General features: G+C 37.3%; 4 protein-coding genes, 1 non-coding gene and 3 pseudogenes across 8 annotated transcripts; 3 read left to right on the forward strand and 5 right to left on the reverse strand.

The window, feature by feature from the left end:
- Positions 1 to 14: 14 nt before the first annotated feature.
- Positions 15 to 5,553, forward strand: LOC103326342 (uncharacterized). The gene is given in 13 exon segments (XM_089049188.1): positions 15 to 361; positions 926 to 1,039; positions 1,540 to 1,695; positions 1,697 to 1,786; positions 1,887 to 2,000; positions 2,088 to 2,237; positions 2,618 to 2,695; positions 2,769 to 2,990; positions 3,078 to 3,164; positions 3,508 to 3,627; positions 4,601 to 4,693; positions 4,859 to 5,108; positions 5,241 to 5,553. Coding segments are annotated over 12 exon segments (1,434 nt in total). The 5' UTR covers positions 15 to 211; the 3' UTR covers positions 4,919 to 5,108; positions 5,241 to 5,553.
- Positions 5,554 to 5,882: 329 nt separating this feature from the next.
- On the reverse strand, positions 5,883 to 5,955 carry TRNAF-GAA (transfer RNA phenylalanine (anticodon GAA)). Its single transcript has one exon. It is a non-coding gene; the product is annotated as a tRNA-Phe (tRNA).
- An 87-nt stretch (positions 5,956 to 6,042) lies between these two features.
- On the forward strand, positions 6,043 to 8,878 carry LOC103326260 (uncharacterized). Of its 2 annotated transcripts, XM_008228469.2 has the most exons (5): positions 6,043 to 6,267; positions 6,554 to 6,855; positions 6,946 to 7,068; positions 7,404 to 7,694; positions 8,492 to 8,878. In XM_008228469.2, exons 2-5 carry the CDS (start codon positions 6,604 to 6,606, stop codon positions 8,699 to 8,701), a joined length of 876 nt encoding a protein of 291 aa, XP_008226691.2. In that variant the 5' UTR covers positions 6,043 to 6,267; positions 6,554 to 6,603; the 3' UTR covers positions 8,702 to 8,878. The 2 variants fall into 2 exon arrangements, with proteins under 2 accessions (XP_008226691.2, XP_016648426.2); XM_016792940.2 differs by having other exon boundaries at positions 6,043 to 6,855.
- Positions 8,879 to 11,205: 2,327 nt separating this feature from the next.
- LOC103326261 (uncharacterized) lies at positions 11,206 to 14,009 on the forward strand. The gene is made up of 6 exons (XM_008228470.3): positions 11,206 to 11,799; positions 11,949 to 12,026; positions 12,716 to 12,750; positions 12,885 to 12,940; positions 13,265 to 13,360; positions 13,476 to 14,009. Exons 1-6 carry the CDS (start codon positions 11,383 to 11,385, stop codon positions 13,532 to 13,534), a joined length of 741 nt encoding a protein of 246 aa, XP_008226692.1. The 5' UTR covers positions 11,206 to 11,382; the 3' UTR covers positions 13,535 to 14,009.
- Positions 14,010 to 14,167: 158 nt separating this feature from the next.
- On the reverse strand, positions 14,168 to 16,329 carry LOC103326262 (uncharacterized; annotated as a pseudogene). Its single transcript, XR_016125557.1, has 5 exons — positions 15,919 to 16,329; positions 15,536 to 15,606; positions 14,944 to 15,032; positions 14,572 to 14,656; positions 14,168 to 14,402 (listed from the first exon to the last, which is right to left on the reverse strand). The product of XR_016125557.1 is annotated as an uncharacterized LOC103326262 (transcript).
- Positions 16,330 to 16,477: 148 nt separating this feature from the next.
- LOC103326264 (uncharacterized) lies at positions 16,478 to 18,967 on the reverse strand. The gene is made up of 2 exons (XM_008228472.3): positions 18,685 to 18,967; positions 16,478 to 16,943 (listed from the first exon to the last, which is right to left on the reverse strand). Exons 1-2 carry the CDS (start codon positions 18,833 to 18,835, stop codon positions 16,651 to 16,653), a joined length of 444 nt encoding a protein of 147 aa, XP_008226694.1. The 5' UTR covers positions 18,836 to 18,967; the 3' UTR covers positions 16,478 to 16,650.
- A 380-nt stretch (positions 18,968 to 19,347) lies between these two features.
- LOC103326343 (monodehydroascorbate reductase, seedling isozyme pseudogene) lies at positions 19,348 to 21,802 on the reverse strand (annotated as a pseudogene). Its single transcript, XR_016125556.1, has 2 exons — positions 21,751 to 21,802; positions 19,348 to 21,205 (listed from the first exon to the last, which is right to left on the reverse strand). The product of XR_016125556.1 is annotated as a monodehydroascorbate reductase, seedling isozyme pseudogene (transcript).
- A 90-nt stretch (positions 21,803 to 21,892) lies between these two features.
- Positions 21,893 to 23,481, reverse strand: LOC148918815 (protein yippee-like At3g08990 pseudogene; annotated as a pseudogene).
- Positions 23,482 to 23,584: the final 103 nt, after the last annotated feature.

Below are 23,584 nucleotides of genomic sequence, written 5' to 3' on the forward strand. Positions count from 1 at the left end.
CATGTAAATAAAAAAAAAAAGGTTATATTACAACGGGATTTCTTACACACACAAAATGGAGATGCGAGCCTGAAACTTTGGTGTGCAATTGGCTGTCCGAGGAGAATTTTGTGTGCCAAGTTAACGAGTGAAATGCTCATATGAAGCACACAAAGTATACGAGACCAGAAAGACACACCCACAGGCCCAGTCGTCTCCTTCAGACTGCTCGATGATGTGGGCCTTATCCTGCGCCACGTCTGCATATCCTATGCTCACTCTCAGAGCTTCTTTACCCATGGCTACTACTCGTTCATGCTTTCCAGTCTCAGTCCCTACCAATCACCATTATCATCAGAAAGACTCTCCTTTTGTTCCAGAGGTAAATCGCTTTAAGTTCATGCAATTTTCAAAATATCTAGAACGTTAATAAGATGGTTAGTTTTCTGTTTGGTTGCTGGGAAAGTGCACAAATTTACTCGAAATCGAACTTCTAAGTATTTAGCTTTTAAATTCAACGCTGCTCATGTTCTCTCAAAACCCAGTTATTTTAATAGTCATTCTTCAATTTGCTTGCTTAGAAAATTTGGGAATTGCAGAGAAAGATTATTTCTTTTCTTTCAATCTATAATTATATCGGATAAAATAATGGGTCAAGCATATTGTGGCTTATTATAGGTGGGTTATCCCCCTTTTTATTTTTGTTGTTAAACGAAGCAGCTTAAGCCACAAGGCACATCATGTTTCCTTGAGTTTCAGAGCAACCAGACTGACCCATCTTCCATTTATTAATAGGGTTTGGGGCACATAATTCTTAAATTAACATATATATGATTTCACTTACTAAGTATATATTCGGGATTTGGATGGAGCTGGATATTTGCGTTAAGCTCTAAAAGTTTCATTATGATAATACCCCAAGTGGTTCAATTTCTGTGCAATGCAGGTTGCGGAAGCAGTGGACTCCTTGTATTCAGAGTTCAGAGCCGTAGATAATTTGGTGGCACACAATACAACCCGTGTTCTCAAAGCTTTCCAGAATGCTCGAGTTGGATCTCATGTAAGGTTTTTTTTTGGTTATTTGGATATAATGTTCGAGATGGTTATCGTATATATACTTGGATGCCAATAGTTTTTTTGGTGATACTGTGACAGCCATAGTTCTAATGTTTTTCATGTAATCCTGCAGAAGGAAGAATGTATATAGATTGCCCCTCCACTAGTTATTAGAAGCAGATATCTATGCAATCTCATTCTATTGTATATCTATGTGTTTGTTCTTTGTTCAAAGGCCTTTTATTTGGTTATGTTAGTTGTTATAATACATGCATTGAAACAATTACTTTAGTAACTAATACATGCACTGATTCTGTAGAAGCATGCCTTACTGTTTTCTTTTTATATGTCACTAATGCACTAATTCTGTAAGAAAAGCCCATAATTCTCCTTTTTGGGTCTCTTGAAGTCATGAAATTGCCGCCTTTCAGTGATAATTATTGGATCATTGAATTTATCATATATGGTTTTCAACATGGTTCTCATGATTATGTCTTCAATCAGCACTTCGCCGGATGCACTGGCTATGGTCATGATGAAGCCGGGGGACGTGAAGCGCTTGACCAAGCTTTTGCAGAAATTGTTGGGGCTGAATCTTCTATGGTTCGCTCACAGGTTTGTCATATAGTGTGTTGTGTTTACTTTATGGGGTTATTTACAACGCTTAGTTAATCCTCTTTATATTCAGTTTTTTTCAGGAACTCATGCTATAACCTGTGCTTTATTTGCTTTTCTAAGGCCGGGGGATGAGGTAAGCTATTACTTTGATCTTGGGTGCACTTTGTGTTGAAAGTTTTTCCTCCACTTTGTCCTTGGAATATGGTTAGACTTTCGACTAATCTAAATGTCAGCTTTTGGCAGTTGCTGGTCCTCCCTATGACACGCTAGAGGAAGTTATTGGAAAGAGAGACTCTCATGGGATGGGATCCTTGATAGATTTTGGTGTGAAATACCGTGAAGTTCCAGTATGTTATTAGTTATACTAAAAGATTTCTTTTTTTTCGATTTCTTGTTGTGCTTTGTGAACTATCTCATATCTGATGTCATTTTAGCTTGCTGAAAATGGTGGCCTTGACTGGGATGCGCTTATGCATGCTTTGAGACCTGAAACAAAATGTGCACTCATACAGAGGTCATGTGGTTATTCATGGCGTCAGAGTTTAAGTGTAGATGAGATAAGGCGAGCAATTAAGATAATTAAGGTAACTTTCTCAGTGTCCATTATGGAATCATTACATGGATCTGGCTTTCTAACCAGAATAAGAGTGCCAATCGGAATCTTTGTAACATTAAAGTGGTGTCATTCAATATTAAATAGCATGACGTTTTAACAAATTGTATGTTCTATGTTAATTGTTTTGCTCCTTGAGTAGCCATATTACTGGGGTACCCATCTGGGAAGATTTTCTTTCACATTGCGACTGTTGTTAATATATATTAATCTAATTATTATTTTTTAATTCTGGAGTAGCCTGAAGCTGATATATTCTGACTTGTTATTGTTAACGCTCGCCACTTCGTTTTTTCCTGTGAATTCTTTTGTCTTGGAAAATTTATTGTTGTTCCTCTTATATTTAAACAGACGCAGAATCCTAATTGCTTGGTCATGGTTGATAATTGTTATGGTGAATTTGTGGAAAGCATTGAACCTCCAATGGTGGTATGTGCCATATTTTGTATCCCTTTTTATTTCTTCTGAAGAAAGGCAATAAAATGTCGTTGTTGGTGTTCAGGGTGCAGATTTGATTGCTGGCAGTTTGATAAAAAATCCTGGAGGAACTATAGCACCATGCGGTGGATATGTTGCAGGGAAAGAAAAATGGGTAAAAGCAGCAGCAGCTCGTTTATCTGCACCTGGCCTTGGAGTTGATTGTGGCTCAACTCCTGGTGACATTATGCGAGCATTTTTCCAGGGTTTGTTCCTCTCACCTCAAATGGTAGGCGAAGCTATCAAGGTATTGAAATCTGCATTTCCTAGTTTACATTTAATTTCCGTTATTCAACTTGGAGCTCATTTTTTTCCCGGGTTTCCTCTACAATAGGGTACACTCCTAGTTGCTGAAGTTATGGCATCCAAAGGGTATAAGGTGCAGCCACTTCCTCGTGTTCCTCGTCATGACACAGTACAGGTAATTTACCCTTTTTTTTATTATTATTTATATTCTTTCCTAATCCCAAGTGAACCTCCAAAACATTATATTGTTGGTTAAGAGATTTAGGTCTGTCTGAATCACATGGTCCGGTGTTAACAAAGATCTATATGCAGCAAGCAGCTGCTTATTTCATTCATTCTAATTGTTAGTATTCCGTATAATTTAGCCTTTTAAACAGATAGCATCTCTGTTGATCAGTGTAAGATGATAATGTTATTCTGCTTGTGCAGTTTTGGTTAGCTGATTGACAATGTTAGTTGAGAAACATGCTCTGCTACAGACAGAAGAAAATCTCAAATATTTTAATAATTCTTTTCAGGCCATACAGCTTGGAAGCCGGGAGCGTCTTCTTGCTTTCTGTGAGGCTGTACAGAGAAGCTCCCCAGTAGGTTCATTTACTAGACCAATTGCTGGTACAACTCCTGGATATGCATCAGAGGTCTGGCCACATTTAGTTCTACATCTTAGTTACTTAATGTTTTAGAATTATTTTCATCTCTTACAACAAAGGAAGCAGGCAGCCACAGCTTCTATTAATATGATCTGTTCTAATGAAGTGGTAATTGTGTGCGTTAGAAGCCTCATAAATCTTAAGTGCACATCAGGCTAGTTGAGAATATAAAGTCCCACATTGGACATTTTAAAGTGCACTTTCCCTTGATGTCAGTCTATTCCAACAAAGCACACAATAAGTGAGATGAGCCTGCCAGCTCAGCCTTGGCCCACATTGGACATTTTAAACCTAACATCTCAATATAAATTTTTTGGGGCCTCTTGATCCATTGTTAATTGGTCTGGGTTTCTTTTTCCTGGACTGAACTGGTTCTGTATCGGATGCTTCAACTTAACATGATAATGAAACAGACTATTTATTCACAATTGACTGCTTTGCATCTCAATAGAATTTTGTTGGGGCCTCTCCACTTATTATTACCGATTGATTTGGGTTGGATGCTAACTTAACCAATAATTTTACACATACATTAACTACTGGTGGCTCATTCAAACTTTCATCGACTTCAGATGCCTTTGATGTCAATCCGTGCTTGAGGCGTTATTGAAGGACAGGTTCTAGTGGCAATTATCTGGATATTAGGTCTTATAATTTAGTTTCAACTTGAGAGGTTTTTTTCTATGTGAAAACTGGTCGAGAAGTCATTTCTAGTTCTTCCTAGTTTCATTATATCTAGACAGCTAAGCACCATAATAGCATTACTGAAATCTTTGTCAATATAAAGTTTAAACAGCTAAGCATGCATAATAGCATTACTGCGATCTTTATCATCTGTGAAATTGGGTGTTACTATGCACAACTTTTGTCGAGAGTGGTGCCAATCTTGCATTAACAAGTCGCAGTGTTACTTGTAAATTTCCAGTAAGGCTTTCAATCACTCTTAGTTGTCATGTATCAGGTGATCTTTGCTGATGGAACCTTCATTGATGGGAGTACGAGTGAGCTTTCATGTGATGGACCATTAAGAGAGCCATTTGCTGTATTTTGCCAGGTAAGTGCTTGTTTTATATCGTTTAGTGTACCAGTTGAGACTTGACCCTATCCTGGAATTATGAAGTAATGTAAGTTTGAAGCTTTAGAAATGGAAATAAATTTAACTTAATTTAAGACAGTTATTGCATCCTGAACTTCAGTTTTTGTTGGATTTCTAATGCAGGGCGGCTCCCATTGGACTCAGTGGGGACTAGTTCTTGGAGAGGTTTTAAAAGCCATATGATGTAGAACCAAATTTTTGCGAAGAGGACAGCAAGGTTGTATAGAATGGAATATTTTCAGGGATGCCATTAATGTCTATTTATCGTGCAAGAATTACGTGTTATGGGAGCTTCAAGATATACCCTTTCCCCGATTGCTGTAGCCTGTATAACAGAAGTGACATCAAACTCACCTCAATTTTTTGATACAAGGTACAACGGACTCTTCTGCTACCAAGTTCTGGGTTTTTGTGTTTTATATGAGAGTTCCTTACACATACATTAACTACCTGGTTTATTATTGTCAGACTAACTTTTGGGTACTTCTGCCACCATTCTAATCAGTTTGGCGGATCAGTTTGTTGTAATGGGAGAGCTACTACTCGAACCCAAGGGGACAACAAGTGAGGATACAGTCTGAGGAAGTTTTTACTCCATATGGTTTTCTTTGATTTGGGGCGTGACGCAAGAAAATCTGTCACTCAAGTGTAGCTTGGAAATGAGTTGAATCTTACAATTTTAGCCTTAATATTATACATTGATTTGTGCCACTCATTTTGCAAATTTTCTCATTGACTCATTACATCGATTGGTGAGACAGATTGGAGCTGATAAGAGTGAAAATTTTATATTTGGAAGAGATGAATAGTTTGCTGAATTTTGCTTGTCATTAAACACGTTGTTAGCAAAACTTATGCTCTACAGATTATTGAAAAAGATGAATGATTGAATCATAACTAGGTGGAAACCAAAACTACAACCATTGTTATAGCATAAATAAATGAGATTTTGCAATTGCTGGTGGTATGCATATTGATGAACACATGATCTATCAACAACAAAATTAAAACAACAAATTGTTTTTTATTTATTTTAAAATTAAGTAAAGAGCACAACGAATATAGTAGTAAATGCTTCATGATGGGGTTGTTTTCGAGTCGTGGGATAATAAAAAAATTGTTTAAAAAAAAGGGAAAAACACTAAAATGCGGTGAGCGTGGATCGAACACGCGACCTTCAGATCTTCAGTCTGACGCTCTCCCAACTGAGCTATCCCCGCTGTGGACATTAGACATGATATAAATATTTATATAACATTTTACAGAGATGCTATCTCCTGTTCCGCCAGTTTTCTGCAATAAATTGGAGTTCAAAGCATGGCAGGGAGCTTCAGCTACCATCCCTCACTATCTATCCTTAGAGTAAAATAAATCTCATCTGAGCAACAAACCAAACCAACCAGTCACATATTTTTTCATACCAGATATTAAAAACTAGCCATCTTTTCTGAGCTTCCTTTACTCTCGATAAAGCTGAGGAAATATCGCAGAAAACGCAGAAGCAAGCGTTTCTCTCTGCAAACCAAGAGATAGTCCGTTTTCTGAACTTATTAGCTTATGAGTGGTTCACTTGACTTCTACCTGTAGCATTACTTTACAGTTGACTTCAGCTTGACTTTTTGAATAGTGTTTCTAAATCTTTGACATTTCATATGAATTTTGCAACTTTTACTTCATAAATGTGTGTTTTTGTCATCTGGGTTGTCACAAATTCATGATTTGTGTTTTTATTTTTCATCGATATACGACTCTTATAAATCTGAGACTATTGGGTATAGTGCTACTTCAGTTGAATCCTAACTAAAACTATTGACACAGTTCCAAGTTCTTGAATCACCATCTCTGTGGTTAAAAACACAAAAGAAAAGATGGGAAATCCAGCACAAATTACTCTTCTGGCTTCCACTTTCTGCGTGATGCTTACAATGCATTTCTCAGTACAGCTTCTCTCAGAACATTTTTTCTACTGGAAGAAGCCAAGGGAGCAAAAAGCCATCATAGTCATTATACTTATGGCGCCCTTATATGCTCTAGATTCTTTTGTGGGCTTGTTAGATTTAAAGGGAAGCAATGTTTTCTTTACTTTTTTGGACTCGATCAAGGAGTGCTACGAGGCTTTGGTAAGATTTCAATATAACTTTTCATGTATATTCTGTTGCCATTAGTCCTTAATTTGTTAGTGCTTGAGTTTGTAAATTCATTATGTGCAGGTGATAGCTAAGTTTTTGGGTTTGCTGTACAACTACTTGAACATATCTATAAGTAAAAACATAGTGCCAGATGAAATCAAAGGACGGGAGATTCACCATTCATTTCCCATGACTCTTTTTCTGGTAAATGAATTTTCATCTCCGATTCTTGTTGTGTTAATTAAGTTAACGACTGAAAAATGTGTTTGTTTCCTGATATCACGTCAATTTTATGCTTAAAGAACACATATTTATTGACAAGAAATTTCATTTTCTCTTTGGGATGGGAACAATAGAAAGATTCCTTTCCTTGCAATGACAAGGACCTTCTAGCTATCTGAATTCTTAGTCTTTTCACCTTCTCAGTAGAGTGTGAAAATGTATGTTGTAACTAATTTTCGTTGGATTTATTGGAAATAGCTACTTTTGTTAGCCATGACATGTTGAGGTATATTGACTTGTATCTATAAAAAATGCAGCCTCGTACTGTTCATTTGAACCATCATACATTGAAGCTTCTCAAGTACTGGACATGGCAATTTGTTGTGATTCGCCCCGTGTGCTCCATCTTGATGATAACTCTTCAACTCCTTGGAGTATATCCCAGTTGGGTTAGCTGGACATTCACAATAATTCTGAATATTTCAGTGACACTGGCTCTGTATTCTCTTATTGTTTTCTACCATGTGTTTGCTAAAGAGCTGGCACCGCACAAACCTCTTGCCAAGTTCTTATGCATCAAAGGGATTGTTTTCTTCTGCTTCTGGCAGGTAATTATCATTCCATCTCCCCTTTCATGTTGAGCCAGAAACCGACAAGTTCATAGTTCTGTCAAATGTGGACTGTTAGAGATTGCCATTGTGGATAAAGGATTTTGTAAATATTATAAACTCTGACTAGGGAATGTAAACTTCCATAGCTTTTAGACGTACCACTGGATAGTGGTGTAGGTATTGGTCTTGCTGATTCTAAATCACGAGCAGGATGGACCTTTGGTAGAGCTCCTTGAGCAGTAGTCAAAATGTGCAATATGCATATTGCATTCTTCCTTCTAGATCTGTTTCATGTCATACAGTTGCAAGATATAGCATATTCGTGATGTTATAGCGCTTGTGGTATCAGACCCAATGGAAAACGATTTTTAATGCTTCCAAGATATAGATTGTTATGAGTTAAGGACACTGTATACTTTCTTGTCCATCTTGATTGTTGGGCAGGTCATGCTGGTTCTAACACCAGTGTCCATGTCTCAAACTGTGTTTCATGCTATTTCAAGATATCCAAAACCATATCAAATACCTTTGTTTCTGTGTTGAATTTTGAGAACCATGTCTGTCCGGTAGCCTTACTTTAAAATGCACACAAGAAATCATTTTTTTGCTCAAATATCAAAACTGAGATTTCCATATTGGTTTGCAAAAAACTTCTGTAAAATGTATTTTCTTGAACATTTCCAATTAGTAGATTTGTATTTGGTTCGGTTTGGAGCAGGGTTAATCCTTATTTCTTGTTTTATAAAATGAAATTTGTTGTGCGTTTTGAGAAAGCAGTTCAATTGATTTTGCAGGGAGTTGTTCTTGACGTGCTCGCAGCATTGAAAATAATTCGATCTCATCATATCTGGCTGGACGTGGAGCATATTGAGGAAGCTCTTCAAAACATATTGGTGTGTGTGGAGATGGTTTTATTTTCAGTTTTTCAGAAGAACGCGTACAGTGTTGAACCATATAGAGACGATGGTATACCAAGTAAGCCAAGGGAAAATAAGAAAGAATGATTTGGGGGCCATGAGTGTGGTTCAGAATGTTATGTAATGATATGTGTTCAATTGTTCTAGCTGTTTTACGAGGACATTGGCAAATATAGCCATCATACTGAAGAGATACAGATATGGTGCTTCTTGTAATTTATTTATATGATAATGAATAATGATCTAGCGTTTTCCCTTACAAAATACTTCAAAGCAAACCTTTGGTTAGTGTTTTCTATGACCTCATGTAAATGGGTTAATTTGTGAGGAAACCTTTTTGTCTGTCATTGTACCCAAAAATGCCTGTTCACACTAGTTACTACCTGGTAGTTTAGGGTTTTATGTTGACCATGTTCACAAATCGACCACTCCCTCTCCTCCTTTTATTTGGGGATGATCTAAATCCTAAGAGTATTTATGACATGTTTACTTAATTGTCTTGAATTGAAAAAAGCTCATATACACACACCTTACAGATACGTGGCATTTTGTTTTATTGAGTCATTTGACACGATTACTTAAGCGTGTCAATTTTGAATATTATTCACCACAGAATGACAACATGAACATCCAGTCTAACACAAACTGTCACTTTTTTTTACTTACTAAATTGTCACCCTTTCTTTCTTGGACCTTATTTTGGGGACCAAAAGAAAAGAAACATAAAGATGTGATTAACCTCATACAATCATGTCAATATTATTTTATTTTCTGCCCCCTCAAATTTTAAATTACACTAATCTTGGCCACATGGGTCACGTATCTGGTAAGAAACAACATGATTGTTGGGCCACGCATCTTAGAGCATCTCCAGCGCAGGAGGAGGCGGGAAAGGCTGCCTGACGCAGCCCGAGCGACTCAGGCCCGTGATTTGGTGGCGGGTCCCACGAGCCCGAGGAAGCCCAAGGGCAAGTCTTGCCGGTTCGAGTTGGTCGACGTCATCGCTGGCGTGGCCGTGACGCCAAGACGGTAAGTCAAATTTTTGTTGGTGCGTGAATTACACGCCGCCAACGGTAAAAAATTTGAGTTCGCAACGCCGCCGACGCCACCATCGACAACTCAATGGCGGGTGCCACGTGGCGCGACGGGACTCTCCGATGGATTTTTTCCAATCGACGGTCCTCGTTTTTGGCTAAAAATTGCAAAAAATCGAAAAAAATCTGAAATTTTTTTTAAAAAATATCCAAAAATTCTGTATTTTTTCTCTATAAATACCTAACCATTTTATTTACTTTCCACACTAAAATCTTCATACAATTTCTTCTCCATCCCATATTTTTTACTCTTTACTCACATTTTTTACTCTTTACTCATGCATGATTTTTTGGAACAAATGTGGTTGCATTCTATATCTTTCTCGAAACTTAGAAGCAGGATATAACGGATTTGGGATAAAATAATCCTCCATGAGATTCTTACCCCGAGACTCCCTATGTCTGTCCACATTCGGGGCACGAGGACGACGGTTTTGCCTTGATTGATCCATCATACACACCGCTGCGCAAGCAGTAGTTCCTCTTCTTCATCGGCTTCCCGATCTTCTTGAGCACGTCTACGCCTTGTTTCTTCCCTTTGTTTCTGTTGCCTCTCCAACACCCTCAACAAGTTTGACATTGAGAGTAGAATGTGTTTTCTACAATCTGAGAAATGAAGGAATAGATAAGAGATGGTGTGAGAGGTTTGAAAATCAGGTCTAGTTTATAGACGGATTTAGAAGATAGAGATGACACGTGGCACAATTTGAGAAGATGAAAATATTATAAAAATCTGAGATTAAATTTTTTTAAAAATATCTGAAAATGTTATCTGACATTTGACACGTGGCACAATTGTAGAGGGTGAAAATCTAATATGAAATCTGAGATTAAATTTTTTTTAAAATATCTGAAAATGTTATCTGACATTTGACACGTGGCACAATTGTAAAGAGTGAAAATCTTATCTAAAATCTGAGATTAAAATTTTTTAAAAATATCTGAAAATGTTATCTAACATTTGACACGTGGCACAATTTTAAAAGGAATTTTCTTTGAATAATTTTTATTAAAATCTAAAATACTGAAAATTAACTACGAAACTTTAAATGCCGTTTTGGAAGGCCAAACGACCTCAAAATGCCAAAATCCATCATACGTCACAAAAATCTGTGAGTTTGACTCGTGGCGTCGTTCCTTTCGAAATGGTATTTTGCGTCCTAATCGGAGCTCGGACGACAAATCTGCAAATTCCCACTACGTCCTTTTTCTAGCTCAAGCGATAAAATCTGACATTTGTTCTACATCAGACGTGGCACAATTTTAGAGGGTGAAAATCTTATCCGAAAATTTAATTACAAAAGATTATTAAAATTAATGGTTTAAACTATAAAAATAGAAAATAAAGTACAATTAATAGTAATTGCCTTAGACTTGCCTAGACTTTGCCCTTGTTGGTGGAACCATTAATGCAAAGTGACACTATTCACGTGAATAGTGGCGCTTCTTGCACTTGTGGGTGGAGATGCTCTTATCTGCAATAAAATACTGTAAGTAATGCCGAGAACAGAAAAACTAAGCGACATCACAGAAAGTAGAAAAGCCGAAGCTGGGGAAAGCAGCTAATACACTTCCCATCTTATTAAGCCAAGCCCACCATGAAATCCCCTATGAACAGTGCAAAACCAGTGTTTTAGATATTGGGTCGTTTCTGCTTAAACTTCCATCTTTTCCATGACAACCGTTGTTCATATCTCCATCAATTCCTTAGCTTTCAGGCTGAGCAGTTTGCATAATGACATATACAAGAAACCCATCAAATATTACTCTCTGTCGAGGACAAAGATTGGTTGTTTGAAGCAGAACAGGTTCAAGGCGAGGGCTTATTGGGAGAGGTGGTCTTCCTTGGGAGGGGGTAGTGTTAAAGATGAGATGTTGGGGAGAGATGAGGGATGGAAGAAGAAGAAGAAAAGAGAGGTTGTGGTGAGGTTCAATCAGGGGTTTGGGTTTAATGGTGATGGAGGTGGTGGTGGGAAAGATGATGGAGCCACTGCTAGAGTTCTGGGTAATTTAGCCTTGGCTATTGGATTGACTTATCTTTCATTTACTGGGCAGCTTGGTTGGATTTTGGATGCAATTGTTTCCATTTGGGTACTCTCTCTCATTTAGCAACTGATTTGGGGTTCTTCTCACAAATCTTAGTTCCTTTACATTTCTGAAGAAAACTGGTAGCTTTGTTGACTCTGACATCAGCATGTAGGATTATATCTCTAATGAAATTGATGCCTTTTCACGTCCAGCTCCTTGCAGTGCTTGTACCAATTGTTGGTGTGGGTGCTTTTCTGTGGTGGGCAAGGCAGGATATGGTTCAAGACAGTGTAAGGCTACTAAATTTTTTTTATTTTCTCTTACTCACTTCTTAAATCTCATAGTTTTCTTCAACTGTGGTATCAAACATCTGTTGTTGCATAGTGAAACACAACTGAAGATGTTGCTACCAGTTTGACACCTACAAGGACTAGTAAAACCTTTTTAATTATTTATGTCAGCTTTAATTATTTGCTAACAATAGATTAGGTCTTACATGATGTTTTGGCATGTGTGGACAGTTCAATTATCAATCTACTGATCTGCTAGTGGATGGTGTACCAAAACACACTATGATTTTCTTTTATTTGGAGTTGACAATTAAGTAATGTTTGCATTGGTCGCAAGCTCTTGATTTCAAAAAACTGTATCATAGGTGCTATATAAACAGATCATCTGGATTGGTGTTGGATAGTTTCCATGGATAGGCATGTAGAAATCTAGTGTGTTATAATGAGTTCATTCTCTCCCATGTGAGATGTATCAGATAAATGCATGACATGTATAGGATGTTTGAAAAAAGGTTGAGTACGCAAGTGATACTCTTTCATGTAACAATTCACAAACGCTTCATCCACATCTTGTAATCAAGTAATTTCGGAGTAACATCCTGAGGGTCATTTTCAATTGTGAAGGTTTATATATTTCTTACTCTGATGTCTTCTGCCTTTAATGAATTTTTTTCTTTATGTACTTGCAGTGCCCAAACTGCGGAAACGATTTTCAGATTTTCAAGTAAGACCAGTTGAATTCTGTTGTAGTTCAAGCTAACTTATGGGGACCTGTATTGGTTCTTCTTCTCTAGTTTCATTAAGGATTGTCATCTATGATAATTTGCATAACTTGGGTGAGGATGTAACCTCTTGCAGATCTGCTTTAAATGATGATTTGCAGCAGTGCCCCTTCTGCACCCAACCTTTCTCAGGTATTCTAATATTTTTGTTTCTTGCTTTTTTGAGTTCCATATTCTACTTGCTGCTTTTTTTTCCTCTTACCAGTCTGCAGACCTTTATACTTGCTTTATCACTTCTAATTATATTACATGAGATGTTGGTGAACCCATATTGTCTGTGTATCTGTTAAATTTTGGATTTCATATTTTTATGAGTTCCAAAAATTCCTCAAGCAGCTTTCTCCTGTTAGTAGACTGAAACGTGTATTTCTAAATTATGAATAAGTTGTAGTATCTGATGGAAAAGTAGTGTCCACGGTCCCTCATGTTTTAAGACTAATTTTTTGTTAATTTCAGTGGTGGACAACAAGTTTGTAATGGACTCTGTGAAATACTCCAATCAGTCTACAACATTTGGACAGGCATTCAACGACTACACCCGTTCCACAAGAGGTTATCCCTGAAAAGCCTCTTGCCATGTTGCCATGTTGCCATGTTGCCATTTTCTCTTCATGGTCATAATACCAATATTTATCGATTTGTTTTCTGAGCTTGAGACTGGTTTCAGGGAAGGAGTCTTCTAAAGCAGTTGTTGATATTGAAGCAGAAGTAAAAGATGCGGACTGAGAGGCTGCTTGGGAGACTCACTGTTGATGAAAATGTTGGAGAACTATTATGCTTGAAATATGATCTAATATTACTCGTAGATTATTGAAAATAGTAATATAGAATAGAGCATAGAATAGTTTCCTAGAAAATCTGGAAATAACATTGTAATCAGCGTCGTCTTAAAGGGGTAATCCGATGTTAAACTGGTGACATGCTGAAAGAGCAAGACTGAACATGCGAGAAAGGGAAATGGTTACCAAAGTGGCATCCTAAGTGTAGATTATGTTTTTGACAATGAAGACTTTGCTTCATACTTTGTATATTATTTATGGATGCAAAGTGTTCATTTGCAATTTGGGTTGAGTTGTAAGGTTTTTCTAGGTCACATGACTAAACTTGCTGCCAAGGCTGAGAGATAAATTTTGGCCAATTTATTTGTAGATACTGTTTATATGGTGCTTTGAGTAAAGCCATTTGCAAAGTTGTTCTCAAATTACTTTTTGCCTTGACCTTGAGGCAACAGATTTCTTTTAAACTACCTTCCCACCTATCCAGGTTTCTTGGCAATGATGAGTTTCTAAAATCAACCACGAATGTTCCAGGTCCACTAGTTTAATAGTAAAAAGAAAAGGGTTTGCTAGAATGGACGAGTGCTAAAACAACGATGACCATTAGATAAAATGATCATAAAAAGAAAAGGCACCATGTATAAATCCAGTCATGTTAAACAAGAGTCATGTACAAACTGGAACTGCCTAAAAACTGTGGTGTCTTGTATCATGGAAGATCATGCTCATTGTAGATATTCTGAAGACGGGACACCGATTTATTTATTTGTACATATATTCAGGAGCTCAAAAAGCTAGTGTGATGGTTCTCCAACTTTCTGCAACCAAAGACAACAGAGTGCTCAGCTAATGGAGATTGATTTCATAAGTTTGGAAATATGTGTAGGTCATCCAGCAAGAATGGCAAATACTCGAATGCTTCAGGTTCATGAAGATGGGAAATGTAAGCATCATCATTCATAAACACCTCTAGCAGGTGAAAACTACCTCAAGCCATCGCATGCATAAACAATCAGCCCACTCTTACAACTCAAATCATTTTATGAGGCCAAGTTCTCAGCTCCGGATAGATCTGATCGAAGACTATAATGCAAGAGTTAAGAGCTGATGGTTCAGAAAACACATGGATAATAGAAGGAACACAGAAAAATTTCACTCTGAAATCCATATATACATCCCCAACACTACTGAATTATTCTTTTATAGTAAAAAATGTAGGAGATATTTGTGTCTAATCATGTCACACTAAAAATTAGATAGAGTCATGTAACAGAGTATGAGAAGGTACTTTAACATATTTAGCTTCATGAGACGAATGAAAATAGACAAAGCTCATAATCAAAAGCTTTAACAAAGTACCTCGTCCTTCTGGTCCTTTTTGTCTTTGGTAAAGAACTTATAACCCCCATATAGGAGTGTCCCCATCCAGCTAAAGAGACAATCACAAACTGTACCAAGTGAAGCAACACATGAGATATAAGAGTCTTTACTCTAAATCACTAAAGCCATATGAATATCTCATGCAGCACTATTGCAGGCAATCCAAAAGTATTTTGGCATGAGGATTTCACTCAACACAATCATTTTGTCTCTTTAGTTCAACAGACAATTAAAGACGTCCTCAAACACATCTACTTCTCTCACTCACACACACCACAACATAACACGGCTACTACGTTCCTCAACATCACAATGAGACTGAAAGCTGTCAATTGCAGATTTCGATTTCACCTTAGAGGTACAACTTTTTTATTTGACAAGAAAAAACCTATTACCACAAACATAGCCCAAGTATCCATTCACTATAAACTTTGACATATATGGAACTTGTCTTCATGTAAAAACAGGAAATTTCTCTAGCATTGTTAAAAGACGATCAAAATAATCTCAGCAGTTATCTAACAACACCATTATAAAGACGTCTTCGAAAACAAATTATAATAAAACTCACATGTTCTTGCTTCCATTTAAATGGGTGCATTGGGTCCTCCCAAAAGTTCACCTTTGGAGGTCCATGATGATCTGCAACACAGTCAAAGCAAGTAAAACAGCAAGAAACGAACAAAATAAAATAAATATAGATATAAATCGACCACAACCCATTTGACTTCTGGTTAAGTAGGTGAAAGAAAAACAAAAGAAAAGTTCATTAAACAGAAAAAACCCAGCTCCGCCACTACCACTATCCCAGAGGTGTTACACCCATGTTGATATAAGTGAAATTCATAAGTATTTTCTCACACTTTCTGATAAACCAAACAGAACAAATAAAGGAAAAAGATTAAACGAGGAGCTATTGATTAAATGAAAAACGTTAAAGGGTGAGTGAATTACCACCACCGCCGGCAAGACCGCGCCGATGGACAAAAGAAGCCCCTTGAGCTGTACAAGCTGACTTGGGAGAAGAGAGCCGAGCCATATTCGCGGCTTGCCGAGCCGCCGCTGTCCATACCGCCATTGTTCGGTTCTGAGTGACAGAGCGAGTCTGAGACAGAGTGAGAGAGACTATGTGGAAACACCGAGAAGCTACACGAGGAGAAAAACATGCACAAACGGAAAATGGTTTTCTAATTTCCAGAAATGCCCTTGTTTTTTTTTTCCTTGGATATAATGAGAGCCAAAAGGCCGAAAAAAAAAAAAAAAATTGCTGGGCTGCGGGACTGGCAATACCGAACTGAAAATAACAGCCCACTTGGGTGGAAACATGATCCTCGAGTCATTTATAGTTAGAGCCTTATGTGAAGTCTTATCTCTTAATAATTGGATTAGATCAACCAATTTAATCCAATGGTTAAGAGATATGGCCTCACCTAAAGGCCATATAGAATTCTTACATGATCCTCTCATGAGTTATGATCTCTCCTCTTTTTGTGAAGTTCATAATACATACATATAATACATATCAAATATCAACTCTATATGAAATAGTAAATTTTGACACATTACACATTATTTATACCCCCAATACCATATGCCATTACATTTGGTTTTTCTTTTTACTGGGATTACAGTCGTTTATTTTTTGACTTGCTGTTATGGTCATCTACACCAGCCTCATTTTCTAATTTATAGACGCGATCGAATGAAGATCTTCTTCTTATTGTTCTGCAGAAGATCCGACCCCTGAATGCCTCTTCCGTCTGGCATCTTCTTTGGATCCGCTGATCCCATGACATGTTCTGCTGATATGTTATGTTGTTGCTTTACAATGTTCGTGTCTTCCTGCATATTCTCCATTTTTGCATGCATGTCCTCCATTGCCAACTTAAGATCTTCTGGTTTCTTGTTGTCATTAGGCAAAACTGAAGGGGGTTGATCCTTTAATCCCTCCTGCACAATCTGATACACTTGCTTCCTACCTGCAGTAGTCAAAATGGTGGAGGAAAAAAAAAGTTCAAAAAAATATGGGGAAAGAGAAACGGTGGCTGATGCATCTATAGTTTACCAAAGTGAAAAGTATGGAAGTAGCTAAATACAACGAATCAACTCTGTTATTTAAGGACGAGATAAAGAAATATAGTTCTGACCAAAAAGATGTCCGATAAATTCAAGAGTATATTTGAGGTCATCATTATTCTATATACACTGGCTCAAATGTTTTTATAAAAAAAATAATTATATATAATAATAATAATAATAATAATAATAATAAACAAATAAAAAAAAGCAGAAATGATAGCAAATGCAACCTTTCAGGCATGAGATGGGATGCTTAATGCATCACAAGTTGAGGTCCAGGTGCAGCCTGTCCAATTAGTGAGTTTAAACAAAACCCAGGTTCTTAACAATGTAATGCTATTTAAAAATAGCTTTGAGAATTGTGGAAAAAGAGGCTATTATGCTGCAAAGACATAGGATATAGTTTGTGTGAATGGGATGCCAAAATGATGACTATCACTGAGAAAATACTATAAGCCATCATCTCTATAGGATTGAGGATTTCAAAAGAAATTCTGTTAAAGCATCAAAAGGACAATGACAATGTCGGAATTCGTGACAAATTAAACAATACCCTGGAGATGAAGAATTTTGCACCTGAAAGAGAGAAAATATCCAGAGACAAATGCATATCTGGAACAAAATTCTAAAACCCCATCGTCATCCCTTTTATTATATAGGAATTGAGCCCAAAATAAAATAAATTTAACAAACTTCGAAAAAATAAAATATTGGCAGCTCTGCTATTGACCAAAAAAAGGTGGGAATTGCGTCCTAAACTCTTGTTCCTTAGCAGCAACACCAATAACTTCACTGACTAATCTATGTGCTGCTTAGGTACCATTTTGAAAATGGAGTGAACTTATAACCCAGGCAAAGCCAGATTCATCTTTAAGCTTTACCTCCACGACCAGTGAGCTTTCTTGGCTTGCCAAAGCCCCCATCAATTCTGCATTCGATATCCATCAACTTTCCGCAATTCACCTTCTCATTATTTCTAAGTATTTACTAGTGGCGCCAAAGTTTACCTCAACAAACATTAGCGGGCCACTTGACATTCTCTACCTATGTCTTCATAGCTTGAATTTTCTGACAAATTTTGAAGGATCTATTTAGTACCTTGTTTGCTGCTTCAACAAGTCTTCCAGTAATCAGTTCAAAGACACAACCATTCAAAGCTTCCCATATTTTATATCTACAGAAACTCATTTTTCTCTCAGATAGTTTCCATAGCTCAAATAACAGCACACAACACTCCCGGGAAAGCTTCGCCTTTAAGGCCTGAAAAATAATACTAAAACAAAAATCCAATCCTCTTCGTATTTTCCACAGCGTCATAGGCATTTCCAGTGAGCCCTTCACTTACAAATTGATAAAGGTACAAAATTTGAGCATTTCACAGAAAGTGCACTGGAAATTTAAGAACATGGGCATAGAGAGAGAGAGAGAGATAGAGAGAATTAAACGATTCCAGAATGCAACATGAACAGGGTTCGACAAGAATCATGTGTTCTTGCAGAAATCTCACTACTTCTGAGCAAGATGACGAACCAAAAATCCTATCCATAACTAACAAAATGATCCCAGATTACCAATTTCAATCAAACAATAAAAACCCAAAAATCATCTAACACTTCACATAGTGAAAGATAAGAAACTAACCAGGGAGGGCTTTGAGAGAGAAGTTGATGGTGGAGTCAATAGCAAATTTGGCGATGTGACCCAGAAGCCCGCCAATGTTTTCTCGGCGGTTGGGGTTTGGTTTGTGCTCTTTCAGCTTATCAGAGGCTCTCTCAATTCTAATTTCAGCCATTTCGGCAGCGACGTGTCGTTCTGGTACCCGATACGCGTCTGTGAATATCGCTAGCGTTTCGGTTTAATGGAACTCAAAAGATGCTTTGTATTCGTCAACTGAAGATAATGGTCTAGGAAGAAGACTCACAACGTTAAGTCGGTGCTTTTCTCGTTTAATTATCTGAAACAAGATTGCTTCTTTTCTCGTGTAATTTTTTTTCTGGAAAAAAATAAATATTTTTAACGTTCCAATTACCTATAAAAGATTCTCTTAAGATAAACAAAGTAATAGACTCAAGTCAGAATTGTCCCTTTTTTTTTATTTTTACATAAGCCGAGGAGGTATTCGAACACAGGACCTTGAGTGTAGGGGTAACTTTAAACCCTTTTATTTTTGTGCTTTCAAACTGAGGAAATTATTTAAATAGGATGAGTGAACAAATTATATGATATTTGTTCAATGGTTTTCATGATAATGCAAGTTAGAGGTGTACAAATTTTTAAGTATACCTTAAGTGAAAGAGAAAGAAAGAGCAATGAAAGCATCTTTTTGTTTTCCAATCAATTCAATAACAGAGAATAAAATGTGAAGAAACAGAATTAAAATCCAGGGCACACATAGCAATCTGTTTAAGTGCAGGAACAAAACCAACTCATTGAATTCGAAGCCATCAATTCAATTTTATACATGGTATCTAGAGTTCCAGTCAAGCAATGAAATAACCCTCCTTTTTCAGTTGATCCAAATACTCAGCTGGAGGCTGGACCCTTGCCATTATGGCAATAGCCTTGTTTTCTTCATCTGTCCCTCCCTCTAAAAACACTCCCACAATCTTCCCATTCTTGATCCATGCTGTTCCAAACTTCGGTTTTCCGGATGCTGGGTTTTTGTCTCCAAACATCAATGGATCACCAACATTGTCTCCGTAAAACTTCCACGAAAGATCAAAGGCACGCGAATAGAAGTACGGAAGGTAGTCATACACTTCAATGGATTTCCCTTCTTCACTTGCCCTGATAGCTTTCACAGCTTGCTCAGCTGATTTCCTAGCATGGTCAACATGCTCAATTCTTCTCATGTCATTGTACAATTTCAGAGGGAAAGTAGCCACATCGCCTACAGCATATACATCCGGGACATTTGTTTCAAGCATTCCATCAGTTCTGATGCCACCTTTCTCTTCATCAACTTGCCCTTTGAATAACTCAGTGAGAGGCTTTGCCCCAACACCAACAACTACAATATCAGCTTGCAGCACCCTGCCATCCTGGAGTTTCACTGCCTTTACCTCTCCATTCGTATCAGCATCGAACGCAACTGCAACTGTACCCTTGATGATTTTAATTCCTTTGTTAGCAAAGTAAGCCTCATAGAAAGTAGCTATCTCTTTAGTGAAAAGCCGAGGCATGCACCATGGCTCTGGATAAACCATGGTAACGTCAAATTGGTTGATTCTCATAGCTGCTCCGACTTCAAGACCAATGTATCCTCCTCCAACAATCACTACCTTTCCCTTTTTCTTAGCTCCAATTGCTTCTACAAGTTCATCAGCATCACTGATTTCTCTCAAGTAGAAAATGTTTTTGGCATCAGCTCCTTGTACACCAAAATCTGTCAACCTTATAACTCTGGAGCCAGTTGCAATGATTAAAGTTTGAAATTCGAAGGTTCTTCCGGTGGAACTAGTGAGGATCTTCATATCAAGATCTGCTTCAGCTATTTCTGTGCTGAGAATTAACTCAATACCTTTCGTCACATACCACTCAGGAAGCAGCCTCTCTCCTCCACTTCCAACACAGACATGGAAGCCTGGAAGTCTGGCAGCTCCCTCAGGAAACAGATAGGCCTTACTAAGTGTGGGCCGTTCATAAGGTGCCACTGCTTCTTTTGATATGATTGCTAACTCACCTGGTTTTAGCCCTTGTTTAACAAACTCCCTTGCTGCATATCCAGCTGCAACTCCACCACCAATGATCACGTACTTGAACTGCTTCTTCGTCGAAATCTCACTATACAAACTACCTTTCTGAAGCAATTCCTTAACTTCTCCAATTTTTTCATCAACAAGCTTTGCAAGATGTGCACGTGAGAGATATTTCCTTTCGCCAAGTTGTTCGATAGTTTGTACTCTAATTTTGATCCTTTCCGCATTCTCTAACCACTCATAGACTTCATCTTCGTGTCTTCTAATCGGAAGGGGAGGCTCAGCCTCTAATTTTTTACCTATATCTTCAGTTTGGCTATCTAGCTCTTCTAACATTCTTTTCAGAGTATTCATATTAACTTCAAGGTTTCTCTGATATCTGAACCATCTAGTAATCAGAGCCCATATGAACATTATTCTTTCACAAATTGGCGCAAGAAATCCCATCTGCGAGTTCCTACTTCCTAAACATATTTGTCAACATAAATTGGATGAAAAGAGGATCATTGATCTGGTAATAAGAAATCCGAAACTAGTAGTATAATTGAAGCTTAATTGGACTAGTAACTTCAAATTAAGTAATGTTTTATTGTGCTTTCAAGTTAATTTTATTTAACCCTGGATTACTGTTAGCCACACATATCCACCAACAGCTATAGCATCTGTGGTTGAAGAATTTCTACCATATTATATACAATCACTATTCACTAGCAACATGTTTGTCTATTTATGTATTGGTTTTTAATCTCTGTTTTAGTGAAACTCCACCAGATTCTTGTCAAGAAATTTTAGAGTTGCAGCATATGAAACCATTAGAACAGACCTAATGAAATCAACTGATCTTAAAAGCATTCTCTTCTTGATTCTGTTTTCAAATAATTGTACCAACTATAAGGATGCTAAAAAGACTATCTATAAGGATGTTCAAAGGTATTAATATAGAGAAAAACCTTGGAATATATAAGAAATTACAGCACATCCTTTTCAGAAAGAAAAAAAGATAGTGTACCTGGCTTCACTGAATGGTAAAAACCTTGGAACAAACTGACAGCCACTGCCAATTAAGCCATTGCCCTTAAAAGCTTGCCCCTTTATAAGAGAACTGAAATTGGAAAACTGGGAGTTGTTGAAGCAAAGTATCTGCTGGGGGCTTGGTAATTAGGGAAGTAAAGAATGTGAGATCTTGGATAAGCTGTTTTCTGAGGTTCAAATGATTTTAGAATATTTTGTGATACCATGCCTTTGCTTGAAACAAGGGCAAGAACAAATAAGGTTAGAGTATTCCATGCACTTAACAATCATATGCAGAGCATAAGAACGCAGCAAAGGGAAAGGAACAACTTACCTCTTTACACTTCCAGCTCTGTATTCAACTAGGAGGGCGAGTAAAATTCACGGAGTACGATAGCATCCTCTGATACCATATTAGAATGCGGTCGTCCAAGCCAAAGTTAATTGACAATTGGTGAAGAGGCCCATCATCTTTTAAGGTCTCACGTCCCATGTCCCTCCCAACTCTCATACGACCTCCTTGCAATCATTCATCTGGCCTGAGACTAGAGCCACTTTTATTCTGCAACATTTTTTTCATTAACTACTCCAGATTCTTTCATTTCCATGAAAATATCATTTCCTTCACGAGTACGTCCCGATGAACTTTGGCAATGTTATTGGTCAATTTCATAACGAGTACTAACACCTTGGCTCCTCAGAATGTTCTATGAACGGACATAGTCACATGGTTTGTCTCAAAGACTCTGCCATGGCAAGTGGCCATGATTTTTTAGTGTTTTTGTTTCAGTTTTCAAATTTGAAAAGAAATTCCTAAGAAAAATTGATCGATCAAAAATAGTCAAAATTTACCCCCCACTTTCATAAATGTCAGTTTTTATAAAAACTTTCTAAAATAGCCAAAAACTCACTTAAATAGACATAAATGTCCTCAAAACTAAAATCCACATAAATAAATAAATAAAAAAGGCAGTCAGACAAAGAAAAAGAAAAGACTATGCCAAGAAAACTTGATTTCATACCTAAGCATATGATTCGACTACTATGCCAAATAGACATAGGACCCTAGATTACATCATCGGCTAAGAAAAATCAATCCAAATGTGATAATAAGAAAAACGTGGTAGCAAAGAACATACATTTTAACTAAGTGCAATTTCCTGAATGTTTGATCAATCAAGCATCATCAGCATCGCTTCCACCAATCTGAGTTTCTAGAGTTATATAGAGTAGTTGCTTCCATTAGGACCAAGAATATGGAATCTCTCAAGGATAAATTTCCCTTCCTTGAACTTCTGGCTTTTCTCCTGTGCAGCCTCATATTTCCCACCCCACCATTGAGCTACATGAAACACAAAATATGTCAGCAACAGTGTAATCATGTTATCATGATCCTCTCTTCTTTCACTCCAAGTGTGACATTTACAAATTTATCAAAAAGATAAACCCTTCCATGTCTTCAGTTAAACGACTTAGAATTTTAGAAAGTATGTCATCAACAAGAGCAGGATGGGTTTTGCAATGCTTGCAGCTAGATGTTTCCTTCAAGACTGATCCCAAATAGCCTTCCCATGTCGTTACTCTACATCTCTAGCTTTCTTAATTTCTCTTCCGGCAGTTCCAAGGGAGCATAATAGTAGCAAAATAGATTTTGTGTTGCACTCTCCTATTTTCTTTCTTTTTTTCTTTGTCTGACTGACATTCTTTTATTTATTTATTCTCCCTCCCTTTTTTCTTTGTGATGCTCCACCATCCTTTGGCTTCATCCCTCCCTTTCCTTCCCTCCATACATTTTCATCTGTCTCTTACAAAAAATAAATAAATGAAAACTA

The sequence above is a fragment of the Prunus mume genome, linkage group LG3 (genome assembly GCF_029339155.1).
Source record: "Prunus mume cultivar Tortuosa linkage group LG3, ASM2933915v1, whole genome shotgun sequence".
Lineage (NCBI taxonomy): Eukaryota > Viridiplantae > Streptophyta > Magnoliopsida > Rosales > Rosaceae > Prunus > Prunus mume.

What these genes read in the sequence shown, in the direction of transcription:
- LOC103326260 (XM_016792940.2), top strand. Translation starts at nt 6,604, where the DNA reads ATGGGAAATCCAGCACAAATTACTCTTCTGGCTTCCACTTTCTGCGTG. An exon ending in AGGAGTGCTACGAGGCTTTG is followed by an intron (nt 6,856 to 6,945) that starts GTAAGATTTCAA and finishes CATTATGTGCAG; the next exon opens with GTGATAGCTAAGTTTTTGGG. An exon ending in TTTTCTTCTGCTTCTGGCAG is followed by an intron (nt 7,695 to 8,491) that starts GTAATTATCATT and finishes TTGATTTTGCAG; the next exon opens with GGAGTTGTTCTTGACGTGCT.
- LOC103326261 (XM_008228470.3), top strand. Translation starts at nt 11,383, where the DNA reads ATGACAACCGTTGTTCATATCTCCATCAATTCCTTAGCTTTCAGGCTG. An exon ending in AACGATTTTCAGATTTTCAA is followed by an intron (nt 12,751 to 12,884) that starts GTAAGACCAGTT and finishes AACCTCTTGCAG; the next exon opens with ATCTGCTTTAAATGATGATT. An exon ending in CTACACCCGTTCCACAAGAG is followed by an intron (nt 13,361 to 13,475) that starts GTTATCCCTGAA and finishes GACTGGTTTCAG; the next exon opens with GGAAGGAGTCTTCTAAAGCA.
- LOC103326264 (XM_008228472.3), bottom strand. Translation starts at nt 18,835, where the DNA reads ATGGCTGAAATTAGAATTGAGAGAGCCTCTGATAAGCTGAAAGAGCAC. An exon ending in CTCTCTCAAAGCCCTCCCTG is followed by an intron (nt 16,944 to 18,684) that starts GTTAGTTTCTTA and finishes TGACTACTGCAG; the next exon opens with GTAGGAAGCAAGTGTATCAG.